Below are 21,457 nucleotides of genomic sequence, written 5' to 3'. Positions count from 1 at the left end.
AAGCTAGAGCAAGTATGGTAGCGAGAAGGTATTTTATATTGTGACATTATCATGGGAGTGACATCTCACTGCCTTTGCTGTATTCTATCAGCTCCTGCCTTGCTCACTCTGGGAGGGAGTGCATGGAGTAGTGACTGTAGAAGGGCTTGGACTTAAATGGGATGGTAATTGGAAGTCACCTTGAAGTTTTTCTGCCACATTTTTCTTCCTCTCTTCATCATCACTCATACCAAGATCTTTTAAAAACTTTTTCATATTTACCTCATTTTAAAAACTTTTCAAATTTTCCTAACATCCTTATGAAGCAGGTGGTATTCTCCCCATTTTATAGATGCAGAAACTGAGGTCCATTGTGTCTCAGTATCCCAGTATAATACAAAGGAATGTAACACAGATAAATCTGTTCTTTTGCCCTGCTGCATAATGTGCTCTCTCAACCCAGAGATGCTACACCTAGTAGAAGGCTAAGACTCCCTTCAGTTCAGTAACCATTTATTGAACATTTTATGTATGACAGCATTTTGCTCCTTATTAGGAAAAATCAGAGAAATGTCCAAAACTCATAACCTTGGAAGAAAGAGTAGCTTCTTGGCAAGTTCTTCCTGGAAGGGATGACTGGCATCTGAGCTGGGTTTTGATCTCCATATCTAATCAGTCACATCACTCACCTACTCTGGTTGAGTTTTGGGACAGAACAGAGTGTTTCCACCAGGAACCTCCTCAGCTTTCAGCAGAAGGAGCAAAAGTGAAAGTGGCAAAGAATGGTAGCATGAGGTCTTACAGTCATCTCAGTACCATCTCCTTCCAATTTGGGACCTTAGAAGAGCCTTTAACCTCTGTGGCTCTGTTTCCCCTTCTTTAACACTGGCAGGACCATGCCTGCTTTGTCTGATCTTGTGGCAGTCTTAAGAAATGCAAGGTAGGGCCTCCCCGGTGGCGCAGCGGTTGAGCGCTGGGTTGCGAGGCTGCCTGCGGCCTCTGCAGCGCTGGTTCGATCCCCAGCTGCTCCCCGGCCACCAGAGGAGGGTCCCGCATGGCACGCAGACGTCTCCTGCCGCCCGCTGCTCCCCTCAGCAGTGTACTTCAGTCCTTCTGCCTGCTCTGCTCCCCGCTCTGGCTCTGGTGAATTCTCTCACCCTCCCACGCTTCTGACTGTACCCAGTGCTTGTATAAATAAATAAAAATAAATAAATAAATAAATCTTAAAAAAAAAAAATGCAAGGTAGATTTCAAATATGAACTATGTTAATAAACTGTGAAGTGGCCCTTAATAGCACTTGGTAACTAACCACTGCCTAAACGTCTGCCTAGATACCAGTCTAGGCATGATGAGGCCTTGGTGTCAGTGTTAGAGAGCATCATGGTAGGTAAGTTATGTCTGACATGGTCTCAGAGGGTGGATAATAACATGTATGTCATGGATTCACTCAGCATAGTGCCGAGAAAATGTAAGCTGGCAGTTTTTTTATCATTGTTCAGGAGTATGCTTCATCTCTTCAGATGACTTGAACCTCCTTAGACAGTGGCCCCTCTGGGCCTGAGCTACTGGACTGACTTTAGAGGCTCAAATCAGTATTAATAACCAGACTCCCCTTCAGTCATCCAAGAGAGTATTTCTCTAGAAAGGACTCCTAAGCATGCCAAATATCAGCACATGGACCTCTATCTCTGACTGTCTTGCTGTGTACCCTCAGCTCTGGATGTGGAGGACAGAGACCCAGAAGATGGGGAGCTGAGAAGGCAGCTAGATGTAGCAGTCTCCTGTATGACTTCTAGGTTGTCTTCAGCCAACCTAGTGTTTAATCTTACAATATCTTGTGAACACAGATCTGTTGGTGAGGGGTAGGGAACAGCATATTCTGACCAGGATTCTGAAATATTGACCCATTATGCTCTTTACATTCAGTGTCCTTGCTTTCCCCCACACATGGGCCCATTAGAAGAATAAATAGAAAGGTATATTTGTAAGTATACATGTGTTTAATGTATATGTATGTGTATGTATATTTCTCTCAATATATAAACAATTATATATAAATAATTGTATGTGTACATATACATATATGTGTATATGTGTGTATATACATTTGCAGAGTTGTAGACTTGGTGGCTCTGTCTTGTGCTGGACAGGATTCTAGTGATTATAGTGCTCTGGTTGGTAAGCTGCCACTCATTCTTGAAAAGTCAGTTTCTCTCTCTGACATTTTTTCTAATCCCCCAGATAGCTGGAGAGACCCTCCTCTATCAACCCACAGGCTGATTTCATAAGTCTGGGTCTTCTGTAGGCCTGGGTCTGATTCATACTCTTTTTTTGGCTCATAGGATTTTGCATGGTTTTTGGCGGGCAGTGATGCTCAAGAAATTCAAGAGGATTAAGGCTGAGAATTTTATTCAGTGCAGCCCCTGCTTCTGCAGGCCTGGGGTTGGATTCTTTCCAACAGGTGGCCTGGATGTTTCCCCTTCTCAGAGTTTAGTTTTCTTTTGAACATTCCTCTGAACTGTATGGTGCCACCTCCTCCTCTCTAGGATTCTGCTACAGATCTCAACTCTTAAAATTTGAACGGGACTTTTAAAAGCCCCAACATGAGGCATGAGTTGCTTCTCTGAAAAGTGATTAAAGGATTATTAAATACCTCCTGTGATGGGAAGCTTTCTACTGACTCAGATAGCTAGTTTCAATGTTGGAGAATTGGATCTTTTAAAAACTCTTCTTTCATTAGGTTGTAATCTGCCCCTCTTGGTGATTTCTCCCCACAATTACAAGTTCTGCCCTCTTAGGCCGCAAAGAATAATCTAAATTGAGATGAGAGTATCAAAATAATTGAGGATGGTTGTAGATGATAAACATGGAATAAAATAGGGCTCTGCAAGTGTACACTGATAGATAAATCAATGGGAAGAGAAGAGAAAACTCAGCTGTCCAGCAGACTGCTGACTGATAAATGTGGAGAGACTGGCCACCATTATTGTAGAGATTAGTAAAGGCAAGAATCATCGATGGATGCTAAATCTAGTGTAGAAAGTTTGATGAGAAATCGGCTGTTTGCATGGCCTCAAAGTGTCTCTCCACTGCTGGTTAGTTGCAAGGGGAAAATGTAACAATCTTATGGGAGAGAAGCCAGATCCCTGATGTGAAACACTAAAAGAACACATAATCGGGGCCTCCCCTGGTAGCGCAGGGGTTGAGCGCTGGGCTGCAAGGCTGCCCGCAGCCTCTGCAGCACCAGTTCGTTCCCCAGCCGCCAGCGAGGGTCCCACAGGAAAAAAAAAAAAAAAAAAAAAAAGAACACATAATTTAGGATCCCAGGCAGTGATGGAAACCTGAAACTAATCAGGAATCCTAAATAAACCAAAATGATGGACTATTCTATTGGGGGAAAAAAAAAAAAAACTGGCCTGTATTCAAAAATGCCAGCGCCATGAAAGGTTAAGGTAGAAAAAGTAGTCTAGAATAAAGGATACTAAAGAGACATGACCACTAAATGCACTACATGGTCCTGGAGTAGATCCTGTTCAGGGAAATAAAACGCTATAAAAAGACACTTTTGAGTCAGTTGAAAAACTTGGGATTTGGGGATTATGTCAATATTAAATTTTCTTAATTTTACTATTATGCCATCAGATAATTGCTTTGTTCTTTAGATATACATACTAAGTAGAAAGGGCGAAGGACAGGCTCTAAGTAGTCTATGCTAACATGATTCAGGGGGGAAAAAATGGGTTTTTATGTAGAGAGGGAGGGGAGAAGGAGAGATGGAAAGATAGTAAGAATGGATGAAGATACGTGGGAACTTTCTGAACTATTCCTGTGACTTTTTTGTGTGCTTGAAGATATTTAAAAGTAAGATGTTCAAAAGAAAAGAGCATACCCAATGAAGACCTAGCAAGATTAGTGGGGTGAGGAGCTTGTTCCTTTTAAGGAAGACCTCTTCCTGAACTGGAGGGACCTGCAATGAGATCCAGCCCAAGATAGGTGGTGAGGGTTTGTAATTAGTGGGCAGGTGGGAATCAGGGAAATCTTCCTGGAAGAATAGACTTAGAAGCAGAAATTTCAGATTTGGATTTAGCTGGTCAAGGAAATACTGTGTAGAAATGCTGGAGGGTCTAGAGCTAGAGGATCAATGAGAAAATAAGACAGGGTCACCAGGTATTGGGCAGTGAATTCTATGTTTTATCCTAAGTCCAAGGCCAGTAGTTGAGGAGTTGATTTTCAGGTTGGGGAGTGACTTGATGAGAAGTATGGCTGGAAGGAGAACATTAATACTGCTTCTAAGTTTTCATCTATCCCCAGTACATCCTGGGATCCATTGATCTTAGCTGTCCTGGATGCTAGGCTTCCTGGACAGTAGAATTATTTGGGGGGGGGGGACATCCTTTTCCATCTTTCCTTTCTGCCCAATAAGCAGAAAAAGGCCCTTTTGCTGCCTTTCAGGGACATTCCTTTAGAGGGCGGGGTTTGTGTCTGCCTGTTCAACCTCTTATTAGTGTGATTATCTTCTTGAGTCATGAGCATCCCAAAGCCATCCCAGTCCATCACAGTGCCATCTCCATGAGTTATTTAAAAAGGTTTATGAGGCCAGGATGAACAGCATGAATCAAGAAAGACAGGCCTCTCCCTTCCTCCTTGCATTGCTGTCACTCAGGGAAGGTGCCAGGGGGTTTGGAGTGAGGGAGGAAGAGATGGGCAAATGAAGGGGGGGTAGAGGAGAGTGAGGAGGGAAACAGGATGAACAAAAGGATTGGTGAAAATGAGGAGACTAGAGGGAAAGCTTCCCAGTTAGAGGCGAAGAGAGCTGAGAGCAGCTTATTTTTCTACCACCATTTCAGCTGCCTCTGAGCACAACCACCTTTTTTCCTGGATGACCTATTACCATTTCATGGCCTTGGGTCAGTCACCTGCCTTTCCAGATAGCCTGTTTCTCTCTTTTCCCATTGGCTGAACTGCCAGCTGCCCTGCTCACATGCATAGAGGCCCACAAAGATTGGAGGGCTGTTGAAATACTCTGAATCCTTCAGAGAAGGTATTTTAAAAAGTAATGAGCTCGATGCCACTCTTCTGATTTAAAAAGTGCACTGATGCTTTCCAGTTACTAAGTTGTCACCTTGTGTTACTGCATTTGTGGGCTAAGAATATCTGGAACATGCGGGAATAAATAAATTTTCATTGGCACTTACTGACGCCAATTTTAATCACAGTTGAGGACTTTGGGGACAAGTGCCTTTGCATCTTTGGTTATCTGCTTTGGGGATGTAGCTAAAGACCCCTTACCCCAAGTTAATAAATTCAGCTCTGAAAGCCAAGTTCTTCTTCCTTCTTACCAGCAGAATCAGAGCTGCTATTATTGCTCTAAGTATTTATGACAGCCGTGGAAATTCTTGAGGATTTAAGCAGAGGAGAAACATTTAAATTACATAAAATTGGAGAATAGGAGATCCAAAACTTGGCTTGTATTTTTATCAAGCATGTATTATGAATTTGGGCTTAATCATTTGACTTAGATCTTTCCCACGTATTCATTAGAGTGGTCATACATAGACGCAATTCCATTGGTTTATTTTGAATGTTGCAAATTGGCAGCATTAGGCTTACAGGAGCTGTGATAACTGCACTCAAGGAGCACCTGATTGTTTTTCAGGTATAACCTTGAAAAGAATTAGAGGAAGAACAAGTCCTTTGGTTTTGTTTATCCAGATGGTATATAAAGAATCTTCAAATGATTTCTTAGGATCACAGTGATCCAGCCTTCACTTTAATGAGCACTAATGACCTAATGCTGAACTGGGTATTGATCAGAATCCAATGACTTATGAGTTTGGTCATCATGAGTATCCAATTGGATGATAACTGAGTGACCTTGATTTTCTTTTCTTTGTGTTTTAATTTATTTTTATTTATTTATGCATAGAAGAACTGGGGTATAGGTCAGAGGTACAGGGAGTTAGTGGATTCACTAGAGATAGAGTGGGGAGCAGAACAGGTGGATCTACTGAAATACACTGCTGAAGGGAGCAGTGGGTGAGACAGGAGGGGTCTGCTGCACCGTGTGGGACCAAACTCATGCAGCACTGTCTGGTGAAAGCTTGATAGCACTGAGACTTTAATCCCTGTGCTATCAGGGAGGCCCCCTTTCATGACCTTGATTTTCAAAGGACATATATTTATTGTCCAGTGTCGAATATCATAATCCAAGGTCAGAGTGCATGCCTGCCATAATTTTCCATGTATGAAAGAGTAAGGGTTTTTTTCCCCCAATCTTTGGCATGTACATCTCTATTTACAAGTCAAAAGATAGCTGCCTCAAATAGGCAGTAAAACCTTGATTCATTGAAATGATCAAATACTCATTTCTTAGCGCCACTCAACGCACATTGATTGAATGACTACTATATGCCAGGCACTGTCCTAAGCTTCTGGGGTTAGAGTAGGAAAGAAGGTAGGTAAAAATCCTTGTTCTTAAGGAGTTTACATGCTAGTCATACATTCTGGCTAATTGTATTTTCTGGTGAACTGAAGAGCAAATGTCCAAGGAATGAGATGACTCACAGCTGTCTTTTATGTACTTTTTAAATGCTTTATGGCACCTCTTTTAGGACTAGGGAAAGCAGGTGGAAGAGACTTCCTTAAAATGCTTTTCTCACTGTTCTTAAGAGTCGAGAAAACTCAATTTGATCTCTGATCTTTCCAGGTGAGTCATAAGGGTGAATTTCTATTACTTTTGGCAAATTCTAAAGATGTAGAATAGGCTAATGCACACTAACCAGGCTGTCTCAGTAATTGTATTGTTCGAACAATTTCCTGCCACTAGCTACCTTTCTTATTATTCGCTTCTCTCTCAAGGTAGAATCATTAGAGAAACACTTAGCCCAGTTGAGGGAATAGTGAGCTATATATAGGTTAAGGTGTTCTTAAATTTTAGAGACCTGAGGCATTTTTATTCTGTTTTTCATTTCAGGCAGTTTTAAATGTGTTTTTGTGGATGTTTCAGCCATCAGAGTCATTAAAATCTGATGTGATATGTGTGTGTGTATATATATATACATATATATTTATATAAAATTCACTTTTGAAGCCTCTCACTAGCCCCTAAGGATAGAAATGTGGAAAACAAAATCTCCACATCTGCCGGGCACTCGTAGCACTGTTGGGAAAGACAAGACAATGAATCAGGCATTAGGTGATCAAGAGCAAAGTAGAGATAGGTTCAGGGTGCTGAGAAAACAAAGATCTTGTCCTTCTCAGGGTGAGATGTGGGGTTAGGGGCTTGAAATTGTGTAGGGAAACATTAAGACTTAGCAGAGGAGGGCCTCCCTGGTGGTGCAAGGGGTTAAGTCTCAGCACTAGAAGTTAGTCACAGTCACTGCAGCAGGAGTTCTATTCCTGGCCAGGGAGGCAACCCACATGGCACAGCAAACATTTCCTGTCTGCCCCACTGTTCCCCTCAGCAGTGTATCTCAGTCAGTCCTCCTGTTCTGCTCCCCACTCTGTCTCTGGTGAATCCTCTCACTCTTCATCGCCCCTGACCCACCGCCCCCTGCACCTCTGGACTACGTTAAAGCTCTTGTATGCATAAATAAATAATATATATATATTTTTAAAAGACTTAGCAGAGGAGGAAAATCCTTAGTTCTTTGCTATGGAGTCCTGAGTTTCTGGGCCTAACGCAAATGGACACAGCAAAAAAAGACTATATATGTAACATAGGTGATAATGTATACTAGTGGGCTAATGTTAATTACCATTTTTAGGACACTCACTGTATTTTGGGCACTGCACGAATAAGCATTTTACTGGCATGATATATTGTAGTCTCAAGACTCCTCCAGTGAAGTAGGTAATATTCACTCCATATATAGTTAAGAAACAGACTCAGAGAGGTTGAGTAACATGGTTACGATCACACAGCTAAGAAGCTGTTGAGCTAGCATTCAAACTGGATTATTTGCCTCCAAAGCCAATGGCCTAGTCACTACACATGCTGCCTTTCTAGTGCTGCTGCAGTAGCAAGCTTGGACCCTCTGTGGACATCATGGGCTATGACTTGCATGGATTTCTCCACTCTTATGAAGAAGTGCATTTGCCATGGGAGGCTGGCTCTTTCTTCCTTGTTATTGGTTTGAGTTCCAGTTAATTCAGTAAAGCCTCTTTCTATCTCTATTTCTATTTCTCTAAGTAGCTAGGTGCTATTATGACTTGAAACTTATGTTCCACATTTAATTAGGATTACTGTGTGGCCTACAAACCACTTTTCAGTCTTAACCTTCTATTTTACCCACTTGCCTCCACTTGGGTAATAGAATTAGGACAAACAAAAGTAATAGTAGTTTTCCTGCCTAAAGTTGAAATGAGATGATATCATCTGTGGCTTTTGTCCCAAGCTAGTTGTAGCCGGACTGGTCCATCTTGAGCCATCAGCCCAGCTTTTGTGCTGAGGTTATGCTTGGTCTGTCTGAGAGTCTAAGGCATAGCCACAGCTTAGTCTATTTCCCAGACTCCAAATGCTTCCACACTGCCCCATCACTCCAAGACTGTGTAATGCAGTTGTCTTTTAAATGACGACGACCTTGTCCCAGCTGTCCCTGGAAGACACTCGATGAGTAAATCCTGAAGCTTGCTAGATGCGTCTCAGCATTTCACATGCCTGCTTTGATTGGACAAAACCCAGTACGGATCTTAGGACTTGGTTGGCTTCAAGTGTCCCGAACATGGCTATTCAAAGTGTTTGTGGTGATTCTTTCTCTGATTTGCATTTCCTTTTTCAGCAAATGAAAAGATTGAAGACATCAATGGCTGTCCAAAGAACAGATCACAAATGGTAAGTAGTGCATGGGGTGTGAGTGTGTGTGTTTTGTTAGTAAGTACTGCCCCTCGATGATATTGACCATCATGAAAACATTCACACCAGAAGCTTCCCTCTAGGGGATTATATTAATAAACTAACAGCTATTTCCAAGTAGCTGTGGTCTGCTCCTCTGACATTTGTTGGCATTTACTGAAACATGGCTGTGAGTTTTACGTGGATTGTGAGACAGCAAAAATGAAATACGGCCCTTGCTCTTAGAAACAAATTTTGCAGAACTGGTATAAACATATACTTGTTTAGAACTTGGATTGTTATGACTTGTTTGGCTTCCTCAAAGAACCACAGTGATATCTGTTGGTGTACGGTGCGGAGGCACAGATGAAGGGATGGTACCTTACAACTCAGAAATCCAGACATGTGGTCTGGCTGCCTTGCATGGCTGGAATGATGTGAAATCAGAACTGTGACCGGAGATGTGAAACATACCATGACACCCAGACCATTATTAGGGTAACCTCGACGAGTAATATTTTCTCTGATGTGATGCCCTGATGCTCTGATATGATCCCTTCTATAAAAAAGAAATAAAATTAATCTTCTAAAATCTGTTCTTTTGTGTCCTGCACACAATCTTTGAGTTCAAAGTCATGATCACTGTTAGGTCAGAAAACATTCAGTTGGGATGCTCTTTCTCTGAGTTCTTAATTTTTCCCTTCAACATGCTTTCCAGGCATGAATATTTACACAAAGAATGTATATGAGCAGTCTGTTAAAATGACACTGTTTAAAACATGAAGGTGGAAACTCAAGAAGACAGTTTTTGCTGGACATTAATTTGCTTCTAGAAAACTGAAGACATAATTTGTCTTTCTAATCCCACCCACACCCTTTGCATAGGCACAATTTGACCATCTCATTCAGAATATATCAAAGTGATTGGAATTCCTTGGGTTTACTGTTTAATTTTCTGAGTTGTTTGTTATCCTAATGAATTGGACAGATAAGCAGCCTTTCACAGTTAACTTTTTTCTGTTGCACCGAAAGTGTTTTTTATGATAACAAGGAATGTGTGTGTGTGTGCACTGGGGGAGAAACAGTTTTCAGTTGAGATTCTGAGACAAATTTCTCCTTTTTTGTTGTTCCACTGGAGATTTTGTTTCTTTCTGTTTGATCTGGAGAGAACTGCTCCTTATGTAGGAAAGCCCCACACAGACTTTTCAAGGCTGAAATGCTTGGCTGCTATTTTTGCTAAGGCTATAGCAGCTGTCTAGTGTATTAATAATTGAGAAAATTTGGAAGATAGAAGACTTAATTTTAGTGCTAGCATTTTACACATGCAGTCATATCTTAACATAAAAGCGATGGAGTGTTGCCTGCTGGCATAGTTGTCAAGGTATTTGTCCCAGTCCATTATAATGCATGCATGGAACAGACATTGAAAGGTAGCGAACCCTGTATTCAGTTAGGTGCATTTGTGTTTTTTGCTTTTTCTGTTGGAGGTGTTATGTGTTGTTAAAGTCCACTTTCAAGGTTAGAATACCACTACCGTGATTTTTTTCTGTGTAAGTTTACTTCTATGTGCACATTTATTTATAAATACTACTGCAGCCCTAATGCAGTTTTGTGGTTTCACCATAACTCAATTATGGAAGTCCTCTTTTTTTTTCATGGACTTTTTTGTTGTTGTTCTTGGAACACAGGAATATAAAATTCTGTAACTGTCTGTGATAATTAGTTCCAGATTAGGGTTAGAGACAGACATGATCTGGTGGTAAATACAGCAGAGAATAGTTCAGTACACAGGCTGAGAGTCCAGGACAATGTGAGAACCTCCACCATAGTCGTCCAATCTGCAGGAAATGAGAATGGTGATAAGAAAACAGAGCCATTGTCCTTTCCCATACATCACAAAGCAATGACACATCCCTGTGATAGGACTCACCAGGGCCGCCCACTCAGAAGGTGCTTCTTATAGACAAGCATTTGTGATGTTCTTACTAACTGGGACACCAGTGTACATATGTGAGCATACAAATAGTCAAAACTTTTCTACTTACAGGAAACATAATTTGGGAATATGACATAGTAGATGAACCACCATTTATAGATTCCTAGAAGGTTAACCTGCCAATTAGGCTTTAGTTAAGGTGGACAGTATAAAGATTTGTTGTTGTTTGCTAACTCTTTCTTGTTTGAACACCGGAGGGAAAGAAGGTATGGAGAGTATCATACTGGCAAAGGAAGATGACATTCAATGAGATGAAAACTTGGGACATCTACCTGTTGGGAGGGTGTCTGTGACTCTTCTGAAAATAATCAGGACAGAGTTAGTATGCTCATTCCCCCCCAAAACAGAGGATCTTCCTGGGTCTTTAATAATGGCGTCGAAGAAAATCAATTTTGTCTCCAAGCAGGAGGGGAATGGGTGCTTTTTCAGTTTTCAAGGGGCAAATTGGGGGGTAGAAAGTGGGTTTTGCTGCTGTAGGTAGGAGGAGAGATGTGCCCTAAGAAAGAGAGCATTTCTTGCCCTCACCCCTTCACTTACTCTCCTGACCCACTAGGCTGCTGGGCAGCTCCATTCTCCGCTTCTCTAACTCCCAACTTCCAGCTGGGCTTCAAGTCCTGCTCCCTCTCCCACACCCTCTCCCCAGCATGGGAAGTGAAAACAGACACCTGGAGCATATCAACTAGAGACTTCCAGGGACATCAGGCACAAATGAGGGCATAGCATTGCATAATTTTAGTCTGTCAATCAGCAAACATTCAGAGTACCAACTAATGCCAGGCACTGTACTAGGCCAGGTGAATACAGGTGAACAATATGTGATTCCTGTGTCTCAAGGAACCCATGATGAATGGGCAGGAGACCAGTGCACAGTAAAAATAATATAATGGTGACTTTCTTTCCACAGACATCTGTTCACATAGGGATCCCTTTCATCCTGGGAGGTTTAAGAATAACTTCTAAGAGGATCAAAACAGGGGTGGGAAGAGCTCAAGGGACTATGGTGATGGTACACAGGTGAATTGGTGGTGGGAATTTCACAGGGACTACATCTGAGAGAAGAAAGCATACATTGTACAAAAATGAAGAATGATGTAAAAATATAAAAAATAATATGAAGAAATTCTAAGGGGTAAATCTTGAAAGACAAGAGGATTCACCCCAAGGGGATGATGGATGACGGGCAATTCCTATCACTGGAAATTTAGGTTACCTGAGGTTCTCATAAGTCCTTCAGAGGAGGGTTTTACAGCATTTGTTTATTGCATCCACTGAAGTACCATAAGCTGTGTCTGGTGAGACTCTTCTAGCCTCTCAGCAGCTACAACCTTTTGCTCTGTATGTCTGAGGTGAAGAGGGAGGCATGGAAGAGCTCAGAGTCGGAGAGACTCTAAAGGACCAGTGGTGTCCTCAGACCAGGGACAAGTCTTCATTCATCATCACTGCCCAGGTTGTGACATCTCAGGGAGCAACGCCCATCTTGGCGACCCTAGAGCAAAGTTTACTGAAGGAAAATACTTACTCATGATCATCCGCTCCTGTGGATAGATGAGAACTTGGGACATCTACCTGTTGGGAGGGTATCTGAGAGGAGAAAGCCTACATTGTACAAAAATGAAGAATGATGTAAAATATATATAAAATAATAAAAAAAAGAAGAATGAATTCGAAGGGGTGAATCTTGAAAGACATGAATCTAGAAAGGTGCTTCAATACTCAGAGTGCATCTGACCCTCAACTCTGCTGTGGGCCAGCGTGACAATTCCCACAGCCAGGTGTTGGATGGTGGGGGGCTGTCTCCAGGGAGAAGACCCTTGGAATCTATTTAACCCTCTCTTGGCCTTTGGAAAGTGAGACTGTGACTGTGGCCAAAAGCAGAGATGCTGGCAGTCCCTTCTCTTCCCTGTCCCTGTCCCTGTTAAGCCCATCCTCCTCTCTGCTTTATGGAATCCTTTGCCCTGCTTTGGTCCCACCCAGATGCTTTTGGGGCCAAATCCTTGAAGATGGAGCTGTAGAAACAACACTCCCTGCTCTCACCCCTCTTCCCCCACCAAATTCATCCATTTGGCCCTTAAATAAGTTTGTGTATGTGCGTCAGAGCTGGTTAAAATGTTTTGTCTGTTTAGCATTGCCATAGCAACCTAGGGGTATCTTTTTGGCTTTCAACTGGTATGTTCAGCAGAGTTATGTGTTAGTTTGAAAGGAGAAACACTGCTTGGAGCTCAGCCAGCAGGCACTGAGACAGCCACTGCTTTGCTCCCTGAACTTGAACTCACTGTACTCCTAGACACTGGCTCACTTTGGAGCCTAGCAATGCCCACCACAGGGGGTGGTTTTCTTTTTTAAATCATTCTTATTTTAAGCAGTTTGACTTTCTGTTGTTAATTAGGGGAGGTGTAAAGTTAGCAAGGCGTGCTTGCCTTTTCAGCACAAAGTCCTGTGTTCTCTCTCCTCCCCTGGCTGATCTCAGGCCTGGGGTCATCTGGGGCCTCCCAGCCTCCTCCTGCCTTCAAGACTGAGGGCCAACCTGGGCTTGGGACCCAGACAGGTCAAGTAGGCGTTCCTTCTCTGCTACTCTGTGGCCTTGAGCTAATTTTGTAACCTTTTGAAGCTATTATTTCCTGTTCTATAAAGTGGGATTGATAATAACACAGATCTCAAAGTTTTTGTGATGACTAATGACTAATGGATAATAGTAATAATTGCAACTGTAACATAAAGCTAAAGCCTGGGCCTCACTGGCCCCTGCCTCTTGCCTAAGTGCTTTACAAATATCCTTTGTTCATCTTCTCGACAGTCCTTTCAGACAGGTGACCCTTTCTTATCCCCTTGCTTTTCTCACGTGATCAGCACTTCAAACGTGGCGGTTTCTGTGATCATGATGATTTGCTTTGGAGTCTTTCATATGTTTGGAGACATGGTGCCCTTGGACATGGGAGGCCTGCTGGTCCTCTTCTCCCCAGATTGCACATACCCCAGAATTTTACATACAGCCTGAGCATATTGTGCATTTCTGGTCCATGTGCCCTCTGCTGCACACGCTTCAAGTTTAGTTTAGGAAATAGTTTTGCTCCCTAGTTCCCTCCTCATACTCTTGAGTGCACAATGGAAAGCCCTTCATGATCAAGTTAGCATCATATCCTGCCACCCAGCCATCAAATTCTATATCCCAGTCATACTGGAACTTGGGGTGCTCCATGGAGGGGCTGGGAATCTCATTCCTTTGTTCTCTTGGGGGTCCTGTGGAAAACACCAGCATCTGGGAACCCAGGACAATGGAATATTGCACTTGGGCAATGGGATAGTATACTTGGGCATGATTTTCAAACTTCTATTCTGTGAGCAGGACCTCTTTCCCCCCTAGGAAATTGTTTGTGGAACGCCATTTGCGGAAATGATGAAAATGGAATTGCTGCTCTCAATAGGAGCAGGCACCCAGGCAGGGCCATGTCAGTCTCTGACTCTCACTGGCCCCTGCCTTTCCCACTCCCCGTTGTCACAGACTCTGCAAATGCACTCTCAGGGCAGCTCTGGAAAAATACAGTGGGGGAACTGAGAGCCAGACGTCAGGGTCCAGTGTTGCCCCTGGATTCTTCATCTCTCTAATGGTTCCAGAGGTCCTCTAGGAAAAGAGTCAGACACGGTCTCCTTTTTACCTGTGGCTCTGAATGCTCAGAGCTTGGCCTCTGGGGGCTGGGTACTGGTGATTGCTGCTGTGTCCTTTAGGTCTCGGGGATCAGTTTCTATAGCAGGGTGGCTTCCCAGGAGCAGATCTACTTGACCTGCTTGCCAGTGCGGGGCCCAGAGAGCACTCTTCTAGAATGTGAACTCTTCACAGGGTGTTAGTTTTCCCCGTACGAGTTGTATCAAAACAGGGGTGGGAAGAGCACAAGGGACTATGGTGATGGTACATGGGTTAATGGGTGGTGGGAATTTCACAGGGACTATACCTGAGATGATAAAGCATATATTGTATAAAAATGAAGAATGATGTAAAAATATATATAAGATTAAAAAAATATTAGACGTGCCAGAGGAATAGCTAGCTTCAACTTTTAGAGGGTTATTAGATAACATAGTGACCTTGGATAATGCACTTGGCCTTTAACCTTCCACTTCCTCCCCCAGGGAATGTGGGAATAACACCTCACAGGGCTACGAGAGGTTTCAGTGATAGCACTTCCTTGATTGCGAGCTCGTGCTGCACCTGACTGTTAAGAACTTTACCTGAATGTTACAGTTATTCCTCAAAACAGCCTATTTTGCACATGGAAATTAAGGCTTAAAGTGTTTATTATTACTATTACTTGTTCCAGATTCCTCTTCGAGGAGGAGTTGGAGTCTGAGATCCAACCCGTGTCTATCTAGTTTGAGAGCCTGTGGTCACTTCCGTGACAGAGCAGGGGGCCACAAATAGTCTCCACCTCATCAGTCCCTGTTTTCTTTATTGATCATTCCAGGGTACTGCAGAACCATCTGGGTTGATTGGGGAGTTAACGAGAGGGGAAAGATTGAATATTTCTGGATGGAACCTGAGTTGACCTGTTGAAGGGAACTCAAGAGCTGAAGAAGTTGGTTCTTGGCCCCTAGTACGAGGCAGCCTCCCCATGGCCCTGGAGAGCCCTGGAGCCGGGTACCTCCTCTGCTCCCCACAGAGCTTCCTGGGCCAAGGAAGGCCTGCTGCAGTGGGATCAAGTTCCAGGCCCAGTGACCTTGAGCCCTCTCGACAGCTGCCAGAAGCCAACGACATGCCTGGGGAGTGTCTGAGATCCTTGGGCAGCTGAGTTGCCTCTTCCCTGGGCCCCCGCATCTATTTTTATATAGTTCCCAAGGGCACACATGTTACAGAACCAAGAAAGAATGAAGAAAAGCCCCTGGGCCAGTTAGAATTGAAAGCAAAGTGAGAAAAGAACCACAGCCGAGGGGACTCCCTGGTGGTACAAGGATTAAGACACAACCTATGAAGCAATCCACAGCCACTGCAGCACGAGTTTTTGATTCTCGGCCGGCCAGGGAGCAACCCACATGGCGCAGCAGACCTCTCCTGACTCGCCCGCTGCTCCCCTGAGCAGTGTACTTTGGTCAATCTGCCTGTTCTGTTCCCCACTCTGTCTCTGGTGAATCCTCTCACCCCTCACACCTCTGGCCTGTACCCCAGCTCTTGTGTGCATACATAAATAAATCTTTAAAAAAAAAAAAAAAAAGACCCAGAGCCGAGATCATCGGGAAGCAGCCACTACTTCCCGCTCAGGGTGGCACATCTGCTGTCACTGCTTCTGCTCTTTATCTGTCTCTGCCTCTTGGGTCACACTTTCTTTTGAAAGTGCCCCCTATTTCCCTCTTCATACTCTTGAGTGCACAGTAGAAGGCCCTTCATGATCAAGTTACCATCATATCCTGCCACCTGGCTATCAAATTTCATATCCCCCCCATATTGGAACTTGGGATGCTGCATAGAGGCTGAAGACTCTCATTTCTTTCTACCTTGATTCTGGCCAGTCTGCTGGGAAGGTCTTCTGATTGACCCTCCTGGGTGATGTGATCTTTAATATGCAGGTCAGCTACTTCAAGTATTTGGGATACGTAGGGGCCTATTGTATTTTGTGTCCCTGGGTATCCCTGTTAGCATGTGACCAAGAGGCACCCAGGGCCCCCAAAACTTGCATGCTGTAAAGGGAACTGGCAATCCGTGCACACCAAGACAAAGCCGACTCCTTGTGTGATAGATTGTTAATTGAGTTAGTCTGCATAGACAGGGAGAAAATTATTACTAATAGCACTTTTCCAATAAAACCCCAAATACTCCTACCCTTTGTGGGCAAATGCCCAGCCAAACAGGTTTGTCATGAAGTGGGGCCACTGAGGCCCAAAAACTTGCCACAAGTCTAAGGCATCTTCTGGTGGAATCAGCAAGAAAGGGGTGAAAGTGGCCAGGCGAGTCTGAGACAAAAGGAGCAAAATCAAGGTACAAATCAAGATAATGACTGCCATCATCAGCCTTCCCACAAGTCTCTCACCCGTGCCTCTACCTGTCATTCTTCCATGCATCTCCTCCAAATCACCCCAAGTCCTTGGGTGCAAGTCTAAGCTCGAGGAACAAGAGCCCTTTTTTAGCCCACCTGCCTTCTGTGTAATGCGGCTTCACTTGACCACTCATCTCCACCCCTAGTTCCCAGGAGCTAGTCCAAGGCAGCTGCATGTATGTGGGGGCAGGGAACACGGTACCTCCCCTGACATCCTAGGCCTGCACTTTTCTTAACATTCTCTCTTGTGATTGTGTGTTGACTTGTCATCTTGAAGGAGATGCCTTGTCTTTCACTTGAGTATGTTAAGCACCTATCCCTTAGATGACTGGCATATAGTAGGTGTTTAGTAAATGATGACAGGACAGATGAACAGACAGAAGACCAAAGAAGGAACTGGCCTAAATAGGTCCATGTGGCTGGAGGATTGTAATATCTCACCTTCTAATTGTTTATTGTTGATCAGTGATTTGACACTGGGTATTGACTTAGAAGTTGTTTATGGGATTTAAGAAATGGATATGGAGCACTATTATACAAGTGTCTTCCTTCTCTTGATTCTTTTCTTTTTGATTTGTCTAGAAGGCCCAAATAGGAAATTTTAATAATTCTTGGGAATATTAGTTAATGTTCAGTTTGAGTTCTTTCAAGTTGATTGAAGTAAGCATAGTGAGGCTTCCTCATGACTACCAGAGGTTATTAACTACCATAAAATTAATGGTAGTCGTTGTTTCAAATAGCTTGTGTATTTTAGCTCATTTTATTCCCATAACCTTATGGAATGAAAAATATATTTTCATTAAAAAAATGGAGAACTTGGGTCCTGATGCCATTTGATGTGCTCCATGGCCAATTCTGAGTCATGATAAAGAACCTCCCATTCTTTTCCTGTCATTGTAGGGCATTGCTTTTGTCTCTGATCCTGTCAGTGTTTTTATATAATAATAGCAAAACACAGCATAAACATATGTGTATTTTGTGCTGGGTACTGTTACATTAACTCTGTTAATGCACATTTTGTATGTATTAACTGATTTTATCCTCACAAAATTCTTGGAGCAGAGAGTTATTCCTATTTTATAGGTGACACTGAGGCAGAAAGAGGTGACTTGTCTGTGAATGCACAGCTAATAATTGGCAAGCTAGGGTTTGAACCCAAGTCTGTCCCAAGTCTATCTTCTTAACTATTATGCTCTTCTATATATAAGGAAATTGAAGAAGAAGGAAAGATTTACAGTAGGGAGATATAAAAATTGCCTTTGTAATGCTAGCCCCTCACATCGGTGTGGGCAGAACATCAGGATGGGGCATTCCTTTATGGGAAGAAAGACATTCCTATTTGGGATGAAGGATAAGCATGAACTCCGGAATCCAGCAGACCTGGGTCTCCCACGCTGGACATGTGCTGAGCATATCACTGAGTCTCCAGTCCTTCTCATCTGGAGAAGGGGTAATAATGGAAGCTGCCTCCCAGGATAGTTGTGAGGAATGAATGTGAGATGGTATTAAAGCACCTGACATTGCCCTAATTCATGATGAATGTGCATTAGATGATCCTTCCCTTCCCCGCTTACAAGGCATTGACTTTCTAGTTATTGACTTGTCCATTAAAAGGTGCAGAAAGTAAGCATCCAGTGTGGTGGGCTGAACAGTAGACTCCAAAAGGTGTCTACTTTCTAATCCTTAGGATTAGTATCTTATTTCATGGGACAATAGGAATTTTGCAAATGTGATTAGAAATTTTGAGATGGGTGTATTATCCTGGATTTTCCGGCCCTGTGTAGTGTCAAGTCTTACTCTAATAAGAGTGAGAGAAAATCTGGGAAGGAGAGAGAGATTGGAAGATGCTGCTCTGCTGACTGTGAAGATGGAAGGGGAGTTGCCATGACCTGAGGCAAACAGCTAGCCTCTTGAAACTAGAAAAAAATAAGGAAGTTGATTCTGCCCTAGAATCAACCTGCCAATTCATTGGTTTTAGCCCAATGAGACTAATTTTGGACATCTGATCTCTAAAACTGCAAGATAGTAAATTTATGTTCTTTGAAGCCTCTAGCTGTGATAATTACAGCAGCAAGAGGACACTAATACACTTTGGGACTCAAGCAAAGTAACTCTTGCCATATTAGTGTCGAAAAATAAAACCCATCTGAATAAATTTAGAGATCTAATTGGCTTTACTAAAAGATTTCATCGGTTGGGCAGCATCCCATCCAATAAGGAGAAAGGTGTTTCAAATTGTACAAAGTACAAAGAGAGTGGGACAAGGTTGTTAGCAGAAGAAAAAGATTATTTCAGACCAAACCATCTTCCCTTAGGGGAGACATGGGGGTCTTATCATACAGATTACCTCACTGGAGCAGCCCAGGAAATTCCAGATTGATTGGTTTTAAATTCCACTTTTGGGAGAGGCTGAAACCTCAATTAAGTTAGGTATTAAGTCTTGATGGGACTTCGCTTGAGGAACTCCATTTAGGACCTTTGTTTCTTTATAACAACAGTAAGCTGTTTAGTTTATAGCACGGGCTCATTTTGCTTCTTTAAGCCCCTGGGGTTTCTGAGTTGATTGGAAATTGCCTCCATTGTTAGACACCACAGAATTGAGTTTTCCACATCTGTACAGTTCAAAGCAGTTCTTGGTGGGAAAATGTGGGGAGCATAAAGGTCCCCATATTGTTGACCACCCCAGGTACTGAGCTGTCTTGAGAGTGGCAAATGCCATTTCATGTAGTAATTAGAAGTGAATACGGGGCATTCCTTACCCCTTTGATATAAATTCACAAATAGCTACTTTGTTCCCGGCTAAACTGTGTCTTGTAATTAATATGACTTTTAAACAGATCTTTTGCGATTTATTATATTTTATCATATTTTATATGCTATTTAATAACACCAAAGCTTTGTAGTACATAGAGCATGTTTTTCATCTCTTTTAGTTCAATAAAAATTTCCATATATTCCTAGCACCTGGCATAGGTTTGGAAGTGTCCAGCTAATATTTCTCAGATGAACGAGTTAACGATTAATGGTCCAGCCATCCAGGAGCTTCTAGAGAGTGGGTGCGATGTTACACATCCAATTTTAATATGTCAAAGACATGCTGCACTTTTACATGTTATTAAGGAACTTGAGTCATCCTAAGCCAAGATATTCTCTCAAATCAGTTTCTTACAATGTTATGATTTAACTTAATTATAAAGGTGTATGGAAATGACACCAAGATAACAGATTATTTTCATTAATAACGGGAGGAGTGTTTGATTTGGCAAAGCCTCCTACTGCAGCACTTCTCCTGTTTTAGTGTGTGTGAGAATCACCTGGGGGGGCTTGTTAAAACAGATTTCTGGGCCCTACCCCCAGAGTTTCTGGCTCTGTGGACCTGGTGAGGAGCTGGAGAATTTGCATTTTTAACAAGCCTTTGGGTGATGCTGATGTTACTGATCTGGGGACCTTGCTCTGCCAACCTTATCTTAGAGCCAAGTAAAAAGACTCTTTTGGTATATGCCTGTGCAAACCTGCATTTAGATATACATTAGTTTGCAGAGTTTAAGAATTTTTAAGTTAATGTCTCTACATGGTTTATTTAAATTTAACTAATTTTTTTTTTTAAGGAACACTATTTTTTTATTGAGATATAATTGACCTATTAGTTTCAGGTGTACAAATAGGAGTCATTATTTGTATATATTATGAAATGGTCACTACAGTAGGTCTTTAAATTAGCCAATCAGCTTGCTGTTTTGGAATGATTAGGATGCCTTCAACATCCCCTGAGAACTGCCTGAGAACTACAGCAAGGTCTAGTTGATGGGATCTTAATTGTGCTGTGGCCAGGGTTTTAGAGTTTCCAAGTGTCTTCTCTCCCCCTCACAGGTCACTTAACCTCTGTGATCCTTGGTTTCCTCCACTGAAAATTGAGGTGCTAATCCTTTAGCACATTGTACTTAATTGCCTTTATCCCACTAGACAGTAACTTTTCTGAGGGTGTGGTCGCATATGTGCATCTGCCCCCACAGCTTGGCATCTGGTGAATGTGCAATGAATATTTACTGAAGAAATTCCCATCACACCTACTTTGGGGCTCAGGGTTAGGAATGGCCACATGGTGCTCAATGAGGTAAAGAGCTTAGCAGTGTGAAGCTGGAGTGCAGGGAGAGAGTAGCTACAGGTCCTCTCGAGCGAAAAGAGAAATTGAATGGGGATTTATAACCATGTGGATTGTGGTTTATATAAAAGCCATCTGGACCTCATGCTTGGATCCACCTCTCTGCATATGTCTTCATGGAGTTCTTATGTTTCGGCCTAGCATCAAAGGGGTGTTTTTTGTATGAGTGTTTGGTATTTTGTTTGATTTTTTTCCCATGAAATGCAACTTAGCAAGGAATTTTTGTTTGCACTTTGTTAAGATATGGTTGGTCCATGGCTTCTGCTTGGTCAGTAAACAAATGCCAGTGTGTCGCTTAAGCAAAGAGTAGGGAACGGTGGCCCACAAGCTCAATTCAGGTCCCAGATCTTTTGAAACAAATTGAACAGATGCCAGCAGTTAGATGAAAATCAGTATACTTCACAAAAAATAATCTTCCAGGCTTTTAAAGAAAAGAACCGATGACCTGGCTATAGTGGGGTGGCAC

The 21,457-nt window shown here is 42.6% G+C and overlaps 1 protein-coding gene across 1 annotated transcript in view; it reads left to right on the top strand.

The window, feature by feature from the left end:
• NAV2 (neuron navigator 2) overlaps positions 1–21,457 on the top strand; it is a 382,500-nt gene that overhangs the window by 122,077 nt on the left and 238,966 nt on the right. The window contains exon 3 of the mRNA XM_037522590.2: positions 8,761–8,813. Coding sequence (XP_037378487.2) covers positions 8,761–8,813 — 53 coding nt within the window. The remainder of the gene's footprint in view (positions 1–8,760; positions 8,814–21,457) is intronic.

This window comes from Talpa occidentalis, unplaced genomic scaffold (genome assembly GCF_014898055.3).
Source record: "Talpa occidentalis isolate TD23 unplaced genomic scaffold, MPIMG_talOcc4v2.1 talOcc4.3, whole genome shotgun sequence".
Classification (NCBI taxonomy): domain Eukaryota; kingdom Metazoa; phylum Chordata; class Mammalia; order Eulipotyphla; family Talpidae; genus Talpa; species Talpa occidentalis.
The sequence above is the reverse complement of the archived record's forward strand: the minus strand, read 5'-3'. Positions and strand labels throughout refer to the sequence as shown.